Raw genomic sequence first — 13,072 nt, forward strand, 5'->3', positions numbered from 1 at the left:
CACTTTAAAGTCCAAACTTTCCAAGCAGCGCATGCGTACATGTTGCTCTAGGGTTAGGGTTAGGGTTAGGGTTACGAGGCTTAAAATGCGCCGCAGCTGTGCCTCAGCTTCCACAGCTGCATGGCAGCGGACGTTGCAATTAAAGCCTGACTGCAAACTGCGCATGTTCCAAGACCCCAACTCACTATGCGACGGAGCTTTTAAATGGGCAACTTAAAGTAGCGGCGTAGCAATTCTGGTGTACCGGTGCAGCAGCTCTCATGGCTTCTTCCCCTTCTCGATATGTGTCAGCGTTCAGGTAGGACTGCTCCAGTTTCTGCAAAATGTTTGGCTGGGACCATATAGCTATCAGGTCAGCCGTCTCAGTATGAGACCAAGACGTCCCCCTGCCTTTTTTCGGGGTGCTGGTGGATGGCTGTGCCATCCTGCCTGGTGGCAAAGGGGAGCCACCACACAGCTGTGCCAGGAGCAGCCGAACTGTGCCCGTTCTCAGGTGAGAATGGCACAGGAATGTGTGTAGGGGGTCACTTTAAATCCCAAACTTTCCCTTTTCACTTTCTACAACCAAAACATCCGCCGGCAAAAGTTACAACTTCCCGCGGTTCTAGCAACGCATGCGCACAAGTGGCTCTAGGGTTAGGGTTACGAGGCTTAAAATGCGCCGCAGCTGTGCCTCAGCTTCCACAGCTCCATGGCAGCGGACGTTGCAATTAAAGCTTGACTGCAAACCACGCATGTCCCGGGAACCCGACCCATTATGCGACGCAGCTGACACGGAGCTTTTAAACCGGCAACTTATATTTGCGGCGTAGCAATTCTGACGTATCGGTGCAGGGGCTTACAGAAGGAGCTGCGCAGGTACGCCGCAAATCAAAAAGAAGCGGAAAAAAGCAGCACCTTTTTAATGCCGCTTCTTCCCGCTTGGGGCGTGCGGGGGGCGTGTTCATGACGGCATTCAGGTAAAGCCCGTCTGAAGGCTCTACCTTCATGACGTCATGAGTACATCCCTTTTTGCCCATCTGTAACCCGCCACTGACTGCCACCTAAGGATCAAACTACTTGCACCCTATTAACCAGGTTATACCTGTTGGTTAGAATGAGATTAAAATAGATGACCCCCTTATTGCCTCTTCCACCTTTTGGACAAGGAAATTGTCTTTGAGGTGAGTGAGGAATTTGCTAGACCTTGAGGATTTTGCTGAATCTGACTTCCAGCAAATATCAGGATAGTTGAAGTCACCCATCACTACTACATCTCTCCTTTCTGAGTGCATGGTCATCTGTTCTAGAAAGGCATCATCCAGTTACTCCATCTGACTTGGGGGTCTGTAGTAGACTCCCATAATAACATCCTTGTTGTTTCCCTTCCCGTTCATTTTTATCAAGATGCTCTCTACCTCACTTCCAGAATATAAGTCCTGGGTCTCTTTACTGGTGTAAACGTGCCTGACATATAATGCTATTCCTCCTCCTTTCCTGTTTGCCCTATTTCTCTTTAAAAGGTTATACCTATTACTAAATTCCAATCATGAGACTTATCCCACCAGGTTTCAGTGATGCCTATTATGTTATATTGGCTTTGTTGTGCTAGAAGTTCAAGTTCATCTTGCTTATTTCCCATCCTCTGTGCATAAATATAGAGACATCTAAAACTGTGTCCCCCCTACTTGCTGCCTGTTCAAGTTTTTTGCCTCCCATTGTTGGGGGAGTCCTTGCACTGTTTGCCTTGTTCCCTATATGACAGTTTGACTATTTTCTGCAGCCCCTTGCTTCCAAAATAATGTCTCCCTCCTCTCCCCCCCCCCATAACTCAGCCCTACTAATCAAATTTTGGAGTCTATTGGCAAAAACGTTTCTGCCAACTAGCATGAAATGCAACCCATCCCTTGCCAGAAGTTCCCCCTCATGAAATCGCAGACCATGATCCAAGAATCCAAATAGTTCTCGACGGTACCATCTGCAGAGCCAGTTATTTATATCTGCTATTTTCCTCTCCCTTCCTGGACCATGCCCTTCAACTGGGAGAAGAGAAGAGATGAGATGACAACCTGGGCATCCACCTCTTTCAGTTTCCTATCCAGAACCTCATAATCACTTATGATATTATGAAGCTGTCCCTTGCAGTATCATTGGTTCTCACATTGACTAAAAGGAAGGAGTAATAGTCAGTAGGCTTGATAAGTCTTGTCAGCCTCTCTGTCCTTGCCCCAGAGGGACAACACACCTCCCAAGACATCTTGTCAAGCCCACAAACCACTGCTTCTGTAACCCTCAACGAAGAGTCCCCCACCAATACAAACACACCTCCTCCAAGGTTTAGCAGCACCTATTCCCTGTGGTGGCACTCTCAGGCTCCCTTGCTCTGTCCCTGAAATCTGTCCCTGCTGCTGTTCCTCATCATCCCTGATAAGAGAGAGAGCTTCAAATCGATTCTATAGCTGCAAGCTCACAGAACAATCCCTGGTTTCCCTACTTCTGTGTGTGGCATTCCTCCAACCATCTACCTCCGTTGTACGTGAAGTGACCTCCTCCTCTCCAGCAACTTCCTCTGTGTTTTCCCATCCAAGACCCTCTGGTCCATTCTGTCCAGGAAAATTTCTTGCTCCCTAGATGCTGAAGTGAAGATACCTGGGCATCCAACTGATGGACCTTCTCTTCCAAAAGGGCTACCAACTTGCACTTGGTGCAGATGAAGTTCCTCACATCCATAGGCATGAAGACAACCATCCTACAAGTGTTTCAGGTGAATGCAACAGGTCCCTCAGTATCCATACTATAGGAGGCACTGAAACAAGACTGTGGGCTTCCCCTGCTAAATACCATCGTAAAGAACCCCTGTTGGCTTGGTCTTTGTCCCCCAAGCTCTGTTAGCAAGCTCAATCAACTGGGCCTATAGTTATCTTGGTTACTAGCTCCTTGTGGAAGCAAGTCTCTGACTTCCTCAGAGCAAAAATCCCCACAAGCCCCTTAAGGAAAAAAGGTGAGTAAGAAAAAGTGAAAAATTAAAGGAGAACCCCTCATACACTGTTCCCAGGTCACCTTCAGGCTTTGGGAAAGGTGATGAATAGGTAACCTCTTGGATTTGAAACCCTGTAATAATCTTAGCAGTCCACATTGTGCTACTATATGTTGAACTGTGTTTTGATAGATGAATTAGGAATGCAGATGAATAATAGGGCAAGGCAATAGGTTAGTCACAAAGTGAGACCAAGCTCAGTAACAAAATCTTCACTTTAGCTATTCCTGAATCCTGTGCTCTCTGGCACTAAGTTCCTGAAGTCAGTCTGGTAAAAACTGAACCTACTTCCTCTTGATGGCTAGGCAAGGGAAGAAAGTTTGCCAACACATGCAAAGACCAGATGAATCCAGAGATACCCATTCTGCATTCTCAGCTCGAGTAGTTGGTGTTGCATACCCTAGTTTGCTTGTATGCTAGAGTGCCAAAGCCTTTGCACATGGAGGCCTACCTCACTGCTACACTCAAGCCATAAAACTGAGGTTTGAAGGCCTGAGTGTCCAACACAGTGGATCCTCCAGTGAAAAGGAAAACAACAGTTGGAATGGACTCTCCCTCCCCATTGCAGTCCCACTGCATCTTCCATTTGAAGAAAAAAAGAATAACCATTACTCACTTGAGTATCCTTCCATTTGGTGATAAAGCTATTCTCAATATCCATTTGTTTCACTTGATCTTCATGTACCTGTTCATAAAGAAACAGTTTTACAAGATGGACACTCTCATTTTTTCTACAAATGAATATGACAATTGGTCTGTATGTTTAAAAAAATAAGCAAATTTGAAAAGAACCCAAAGTTGAACAGACTATTTAGTCTCCATACTTGTCTGGAAAATAATTTTGGGCATCTGGATATATTCTCCCTATTTTTCCTGCATTTGGTGCCTTTCTGTCTTTCTTCTACACCTGCAGCCCAGCACTGAGGGGGGAAATTGGAAGGCTCAGAATCTATTCTATAATTTTGGAATACAGAAGGGGGGGGGGGGAGTCACATTTTGAATTCTTCCTGCATAAGTAGAATTAGCAAGGATCTAGCTCAGCCAGCTCCATCTGCTCTGCTATCTGCAAAAAATTTTTGTTTTGTTTTTCATGAGCACCTACAGTCTGAAGAGCATGTGGAGATCAGGATAATTTTACAACTGTTAAAGGACACAGTGTCACATACAAAATACCTGCTTTAAATGTTATACAATGTTTTAGACTATATCATTGTAAAACTGACATGTCTGCAATGGTACAATAAACATTTTAAGGAGAACTTGGAGGAATTATGTTGGGGACTACAACTTCCCCAGATCTCCTAAGCCCTGTGACCCTCCCCCCCCCTTCATGCTGGTGTGGGGATTCTAGAAGTGATCACTGAAAAAAGGGAACTTTCTCAAACTCTCATAATTACAGGTTTAGTAAAAGAAACAACTAAAATTCATAGTCATGACCCCATGAAAGAGAGGCCAATGGATAGATGGATATAAAATACACCCAAGAGGAGGTTCTATCCCTTCTAATCAGTCAGCCCATTTGTCTATGTACAGTGTTGCTGTTTCTTAATAGCAATTGTTCTCCAGGATTTCATGCAGGATTGATTCCTAGCCTTACCTGGAGATGCAAGAGATACTGAACCGTGGACCTTCTGCACAGAAAGCCTGTGTTCTATCACTGAACTAGGCCCCGCAGCCAATGCTGTGGTTAAAAATTCTGCCTTAAAACACTAACATCCAAAGTAAACAAACAAGTCACACAGAGACAACATATTGATTATGGGACATGACTGCATTCTCTCGCATTATGATTTCAGAATGCAGGCCATAGAACTTAGTGGAGTTATGATATACATTGAGCTATTACAGTGTATGATGAGCCAGCAACCTTTAGCTTTTAAGCAGAAAAGAAAGCAATCTTGCCAGGAAGTGTTACTATTTAAAGGGCTAGAGTGAAGTATGAATCCCATCAAAGAAACATAGAAAAGTGTGACTTTGATTATTTTTTATCATTATCATTATCTAATTATCCTAGTGTGGCACAAATCATGGCAAAATTCAAAAGCTCAGTTATGACTTAATTCATCTGTCAAAACAAGGAAACCCAACCACTACTTAAGGGTATCAATGATTATATTCCTTTTCTGGAAAAAAAATGTGTATGAACCAGCCTCCCATGTATTGTGATTCTACATTTCATGGTCACAATCCTGTATGGTCCAACATAGTGGAGTAATTCTACAAGTGCTACTATATTATAGTTGGTAATTTACTGACCTCTGGACCCCAGTAGTGTTGCTGCAACTCCCCTGCCCAGTGCCACTCTGTGCCTGGTGGAGAAAGGGAGAGATTGAGAAAAGCAGCGGGCTATGTCCTCATAACTAGATGCAAAGTGGTTATATCATCCACTAAGGTTAGGTGGGGTCCCCCAGAGGTCTTGGCAGATAACATAATCATGTTGCATCAGGCTATGGAGACATAGTCAGACACTACTCTTATCCACCCACCCTTCTCCACCAAGTACAGAATGGCTATGTGGAGTCTGCCGCGACTATCAGAAATCAGGGAAGGTGTCTTTGAACACTGTGAAGGAGGAAAATAATACCAACCTCCATATCAATCCAAAAGTGACCTACAGAGGTGTAAGGAAAACCAACACCTGCATATGACACTAAAAGGATGTCAGCTTCTGTGTGATAGCCTCATTCTTTCTGGGAGTTAAGGGTTGATAATCATGTTGCATTCACATATCATGATGACCTCTTACTTCTAAAACTGAGAATTCACTCTGGCTGCCTCTTTTACCAATTGGAAGTATCCACTAAGGAATTCTCTTGAATATGTCTCTTAAAAATAAATGGGAAACATACAAGGGAATGGTAGCAACTTCCTAGTAGACTGGTGCACACCTTGTTATGCATTTGATTTCTATTTCTGTTATTTTACTGCAATCTTACATTTTAATGTTTACTCTTGAACATTAATATGGCCTGCTAGATCATCTCACTGATAGAATTAAGGTACAGAATGAAATTTGGTTATTCTCTCAGGCATCTTATATCGATGTGCAGGTATTTTAGCTGTTAAGTTTTTGTACAGTTTTATTGCTACAGATGATGTTTTTAGTGTTGTTTTATGGTTTCTATGAGTTGTATGTCACTTTGGGTGCTAGGCAGGCAGAAAGGGGATTATAAATTTTAGAAGTAATAATAGATTTCCATTACAAATTTTACACTGAGACAACCTGTGCATTTTATCACAATGAAATGTGATTATATTTTTAAAAATAAGATAAACAAACTGAAGCTGGTGTTCACACTAATGAATTTATGATTGGAATTTAAAGTTTTCTATTACATAAACATGCATTTGCTATTTTAAAGCATACATTTGAGAACAGTATTATCTCCAAAGCAAGGATAACAATTTGTGGTCCTCCATGTGTTGTTGGGCTGGAGTTCCCACTAACCTTTGCCAGGATTGCCACTGGTGAGGGATAATGAGAGCTGCAGTCAAATGACACGTGGAAATTCATTAGTTGGCCATTAATTAATGCAATAATTTCTGAAAGGAAGCCTTTAATCTCATCCCTTGAACTGTAACCAGACAGCACCTCAAATGTAACTAGCTATGCCTGTTTCCTCAATTGTTCTCCTTACTGTTAATTATGGTTTGTAAGCTCCTTGTTGATAGCAAATTTAAGTGTCAATTACACTGATAGATATAGGTTGCAATTCAACACCCCCTCAATGTTGCGTATATAACCACATGCAGAGATATACTGCACCAGCACTGCACAACCACCTTGCAGAACAGTAACATTACACAACAATGCCTGAGTGCCAATGCACAATGTGCAACTGTAATGCATAGTCACAATTTGCAAACACAATCTGCAATGTTCAACAACAATGTGCAATTCTCAACCACAATGTGCAGTGCATACACACAACACACAATGTTGCTCCACCTCTGCTTCTGCCAGCAGAATATGTTTGTTGTGCTATGCAAACAATTCTGTAGTGTGACCTATGCATGTGTATCTCACTAGCAGAATGCCAGCTGATTAAATGTGAAACCAACAGCCAGAAAAAACAAATAAATCTGCATACTGGTAACCTAGGCATTCAGATGAACACCTGGGATTTTCTAGAAGGATGGAACTCTATTCATAAACATTCACAGCAAACTACAAGTACAGCTTTAGCTTTTCCCAGTGTCTAGCTTTTAATGTAGAATCACAATCCTTCAGACTGCAAAACAAGAGAGCCAAATTGAAAGCTCCACTGAACAAAGAGAAAAAGTTCCATGAGATCACATTTGCATTTTCATCCATTTGCCAAATTGTATTACTGGAGAAATCTGATAAATATGCTGGGTACTTACATCAAAGAGATGCACATAATTTATAATCAGGTCTTCAATTACATCGACTTCTTCACTGGTTTGCCCTTTAGTTTGAAACAAGCATGATGAAAATGCCATTGCTAGATTGTGAGGATCCATGTGATTGATTTCAGAACACTTTTGTACCCTGTTCAAAGTTAATAAATCCATTTAGAACAGTACAGCAGGCACTGGTGTTGGAAGTTGAAACCCCTATGCCACAGCAAACATTTCCAACAGGATAGCTTAGTTCAAAAGAAGGCTTCTGTTAAAAGGAAATTATGCATTCTAGCTCATTAATTGATGGCGCTGTTTGCTTTTACATGAACAGATTCCAATGTTTATCACTATTAGAGTATTGTGACATGCTTTCCCAGAATAGAAATCATGCCTGCTGGATCACACCAAGGCCTAAATCCCAGTGGTAGCACAAGTTGCACTAGTGGAAATGAATTTCTAGCACTAGCATTAGAAATTTCCATTGTGCAACTAGCTACACATGATGTCCTTTTGAGTGAGTAGCACTATCTTATAATGATTCATACCAGAAGATAAAATTTGGTGACTACTGCTCAGCTCCTTAGCATTTTTGCTGTGGGGTTCAATGTGATTTAGTCTCCTCCTTTTTAAGGTTGCATGAAATTATTGAATTGACTCATATGGAAATTTAGGATGAGGTGCAAACCATATACAAATGATACTCTGCTCTACTTCCATTTCCTTCATCTAATTTGAGAAAGCCTGTGCTTCAAAAGTTTAACGAGGTGAAAGAGGACTACAGACTGAGGCTCAGTCCAGATATGCTGCACTGCTGGGGCACAATGCAGATAAGACAGACATTGACAGATATAGCATGCTGTGCTGCTGGGGCTTAATAATAACACTTTCCCCCCTGGCAAAACAAGTCTGAGTGTACTATTTCTAATCAGTTTTAAGTTTCATGAAGAGTGGATTGTATTGGCATTACACTGAGAGCATCATTAAGGGCAAATTTGGCAACGTACTGGGAGACATGTAGAGGGTAGCCCACCTGTTTGCTCTTTTCAATAAGCTCTGCCTTAAATGGTTCTGTTTTGAAGACAATCGTTCTGACAAATGATTACGAACAGAAGACTGGCTCTGAAAAGTGTTTGAAGGACAGTTATCCAAATAATAAAATAAGTAGAAAATAATGGCAATACCTAGCGCCATTTGAAATTATGTGTGTGTGTGTATATATATGTTTGTATGTGTATTCATGAAATTACAGAATGCAATACTGGACAAAGAACTCTGCTACCTAGGATTCTCAAAGGACAATAATGCAGTGTGTACCTCCCTTCCCTCTTTCCATGATGATGCAGGGGGAAACCAAATTGTTTATTTTATCCCAATATGAAAATTTACTTACACAGTGCAGCTCCTCTGACACACAGTATTATTTTTAAGCACAGACTAAACACATCTATACCAACAACAATTACCTAGAAAGATGCTTCAGCAGTTGCAAGGCATCAGTATTTATATTGCTAATTGTCATGGCTAGAGGTAGCACTTGAGTCAGGGGAGGAGGATCTTTCAGATGAAGAGCTATGTTCAAATTCAAATAAGTTCTTGCAAACTACATTACAGTGATATGGAGAGTCAAAGGCAAACTGTGGGATCAAAAATACTAGCATATTTTAATTAACTTCACGCCTGTAACTAAGCCTTAAGAGAGGCATTTCAACCCTTTCAAATATGGGAGGGGGGAAGCCACAAAAAGCTGGCAAGCCACCGACACCAAATTGTGTCATGGAGAAGTACATGCCCATCTGGGGACCAGGACCTCTGAGAGTCATCTTTGGATATTGGGCCTGTGTTTATGCACCCGTGGCCTAGAAGCAAAAACAGGGAGTTCCCAGTTCCGATCTTGCTCATCAGATGCTCTAGATATGCCACTAGACATTATTAATAGAGGGATAAGGGTGACAGTAATGACAAAAGCAACAGTTGTCATCTCCTTCCCACAAAGCCATCTGCTACCAACTGTTCTTGATGAGTTGTGAAGTTTTGGTATTATTTATTTTGATTTTGTGTGTGCTTTTACATTATTTGTAAGCAATCTGGGAAAGATGTACATACATCCTCAAAGACATGATAAACAACACTCTTGAGATAAATGTTTCAAAAACAATTGGAAAATATAAAGGTACTGCATAAGGGCTATGTATTTGATCTGAGCTATAGTAATAATATTCACCTATGCCCACAGAACTTTGACAGCCTAGCCATACGCTTGTGAAGCACTCCCTGATAATGCCTTCTTTTAGTAAATTTACTGACATACTGACCTGTAAAGGTGTTCCATTAAGGCTGCCAAAGTTGCCCTATTGACAGGTGGAAGTGTTCGAATAAAAGTGCTGTACTTCCTCACTCTCTCTTTCTCATCCACTGTATCTGGTGGAGAAAAGGAGAGAGGGGGGATTAAATTATCTAGCATTAACTACAATGCGGTCCAAAAGAGAAGGATATTGATCTACCATCTGAGCAGCAGCTAGTCATTTCAAATGACTGTTCACCCAATCAACTCCACTTCACAGGGACAATATGGATAATTCTCTTTCGATACAGATTGTTATGCAGTGCATTGAAAGCAGGGAGAGAGGGGGTCTTGGGTAGAAAGAGGATATGCCTTGCAATGTCTGTATTCAAGTACTGCCAGCAACAAGTCCCAGGATAACTAGCTCTCTGTTCATTCACGGATGCACTTAACGAGCAAAGCTGATTAAAATACAAATAGTGGAGACCAATAAATAGGTAGAATGGAAAAGTGAGGTTCTCATTGCTTCTAGCAGATTACTGAGAGGTCACAGTATTGATTTTTAGAATACAATTCTCTTGAATTACTGCATTAACAAAGAGAGTAAGTTGTCTCTTACTTTAAGAAGCAGACCAACCCCCCTCCCTTCATGAGCTACATTATGTTTTGTTGTTTCTTTTTCTTCCTCCCACAACCCACTCTTTTCATGTATCTTTTTCATGGTAGGATCCCCAAATGGGATCTGTGTGATGACCGCATTTAAAACTTTATCACACTGCCTCAGGTGCCAAAATTACCTCTTCCAAATTTGAGCCAAATTCGGAAATTAGGCTGATTTTATCACACTGACTTTTTTTCAAAATGGATTCCTGTTGCATCCAGGGATGAATTCTGGCCCTTAAAATGCTTCGGCGGCCATTCTTCTCAAGTCCGAAGCTTCTGATGTGGAAAAAATGGCCACCAAAGCAACTTACAGGGCCTGAATTCAACACTGGAAGCAACGGGAAGCCGTTTTGAAAGAAAAAAAATCTATGCAATAAAATCAGCCTAACTTCTGAATTTGGCTCAAATTTGTTTTTGTTTTTTAATTTATTTCTTAAAAATCATTCAAAGACAATAGACAATAAAACATATACATACATACAGACTAACAGACAACATCCTACATCTAAGACATCTAAATAAAAGTACTTCCCCTCCTTTACTTTGGCTATTATATTTAATAGAATTGTCCGACTTTCCCATTTTCCCTCTCTTACTTCTTTAACTCTACATTATACTCCCTTTTTCACATGTTCCTAATCTTATCTCAATAGTTGTGGAGTCATCTTTTTTGTTATTATATTTATTATATTATTGTTATTATTTTTTGTTTATAATAGTATGTCCCAAGAAATGAATACTAGCCTTGATAAGATAAGAAAAGAGAGAGGGTGGGTAGATAGAAAGGAGAGACATCACAAGTCCAGTATGAAATCATTCTCCTTACCACTCTAACTTAGTCCTTAAAGGCGATTACACTTTTTTCTCCTTTTTCTCTACATAGATATTTTATTACTAATGACCAATCCTTATTGAATTTTTCAGTATTACCCTCTCTCAGATAAATAGTCAATTTATCCATTTCCATGATTTCATAAATTTTTTTAATCCATTCCTCTTTTGTAGGTTCCTCCTTATTTTTCCATTTTTTTGCAAATATTATTCGTGCCGCTGTAGTTAAATAAAATATAATTTTCCCGGCTTTATTTTCAATTCTTTGGTTTACCATACCTAGTAAGTACAGTGCTGGTTCAAAGGCAATATTTTCCTCAATGATTTTCTGTATTTCTTTGTGTATCATTACCCAAAATGATTTAGCTTTTTGGCACTCCCACCACATATGTATCATTGTACCTTGTTTCTTTTGACAATTCCAACATATACCTTTCGTCTTTTTGTAGATTTTAGCCAATTTTTCAGGGGTGAGGTACCATCTATATTGTATTTTATAATATGCCTCTTTGATATCATAGCTTAAAGTATATTTTATTCGTTTACTCCAATTTTTCTCCCATTCTTCGAGTAAAACCGGTTTTCCAAAATCTTGGGCCCAACTGATCATATATTGTTTAATTGGTTCTTTCTCTGTCTCAAAACCTTGAATCAGTTTATATAATTTTGATATTCGTTGTTGTGTTCCCTGAAACATAAGTTTTTCTAATTCAGTTTCTTCTGTCTCAATTTTAATTGTCTTCTCATCTTTTTTATAGCTTTCTGCTATTTGCCTGTATAGAAACCAATTATAGTTGAGGCCTTCTTGTTTAATTTCTTCCGGTGTTTTTATCCTGTGTTGATTTCCTTCTTTTAATATGAGATCTTTATATGTTATCCATTTATTTTTTATCATTTTTTTCTCTTCTATAGAAGGCCTCATTAACTGAAGTCCATCTAGGAATTTTAGGGATCAACCGTGTTTTATACTTTATCCAAATTCGAATTAAAGATTTTCTCACAAAATGATTGTAGAATTCCTTGTTGATTTTTAATTTGTCGTAGATTAAGTATGCATGCCAGCCGAATTTTAAGCCATATCCTTCCAATTGTAATAATTTTTCTTCTTTTAATGTCACCCATTCGCTGATCCAGTCCAAGCTGCATGCATAATAGTAAAGTTTTAGATTAGGAAAATTTAGACCTCCTTGTTCTTTCTTTTCTTGAATATTTTTTAATCTCACACGTGGTCTTTTCTTGTTCCATATAAATCCCAGTAGATCTTTCTCCCATTTTTTAAAGGGTCCATCGTTCGTAATTATTGGTAAAGATTGGAAGAGATATAACATTTTAGATGTGACGTTCATTTTAATTGTAGAAATCCGTCCGATCCATGATAAACTTAATTTTGACCACCTCTGTAAATCTTGTTTAATTTCTTTCCATGTTGTTTCATAATTATTTTTGTATAGTTCAGAGTTTTTGGTTGTAATATTAATTCCTAAATATTTGACTTTCTTCTGAATTTCAAAATTTGATATCTGAGTCAATTTTTCTTTTTCCTTCTTTGTCATATTCATAACTAACATTTTTGTTTTGTTTACATTGATTTTTAGACCAGCTAGTTTCCCATATTCATTAATTGTTTTTAAGAGTGCGTTAACACTCTCCAATGGATCTGTCAAGGTTATTACCATGTCGTCTGCATACGATTTGATTTTATATTCATTATTTTTGACTCTTATACCTGTTATTTCCTCTTCTCTTCTTATCATATTGTTTAGTATTTCCGAGACCGTAATATATAGCAGTGGCGACAGAGGGCATCCTTGTCTAGTGCCTTTTTGTATATTGCATATATCTGTTGTATCACCATTGATGATGATTTTTGCAATAGATTCATCTCTTCCTTCACTTTTTTGTCTCTCGGAAATTTC

General features: G+C 39.6%; 1 protein-coding gene across 5 annotated transcripts in view; it reads right to left on the bottom strand.

The window, feature by feature from the left end:
• ARAP2 (ArfGAP with RhoGAP domain, ankyrin repeat and PH domain 2) overlaps positions 1 to 13,072 on the bottom strand; it is a 145,553-nt gene that overhangs the window by 37,642 nt on the left and 94,839 nt on the right. For all 5 annotated transcript variants that reach the window (XR_006104250.1, XM_042470279.1, XM_042470280.1 and 2 more), the window contains 3 exons: positions 9,694 to 9,799; positions 7,382 to 7,529; positions 3,633 to 3,701 (listed from right to left, as the gene is read on the bottom strand). Coding sequence is in view for 4 of the 5 variants with exons in the window: in XM_042470279.1 (XP_042326213.1) it covers positions 3,633 to 3,701; positions 7,382 to 7,529; positions 9,694 to 9,799 (323 nt within the window). In the remaining variant the exon portion in view is untranslated. The remainder of the gene's footprint in view (positions 1 to 3,632; positions 3,702 to 7,381; positions 7,530 to 9,693; positions 9,800 to 13,072) is intronic.

This window comes from Sceloporus undulatus, chromosome 5 (assembly GCF_019175285.1).
Source record: "Sceloporus undulatus isolate JIND9_A2432 ecotype Alabama chromosome 5, SceUnd_v1.1, whole genome shotgun sequence".
NCBI classification, from domain to species: domain Eukaryota; kingdom Metazoa; phylum Chordata; class Lepidosauria; order Squamata; family Phrynosomatidae; genus Sceloporus; species Sceloporus undulatus.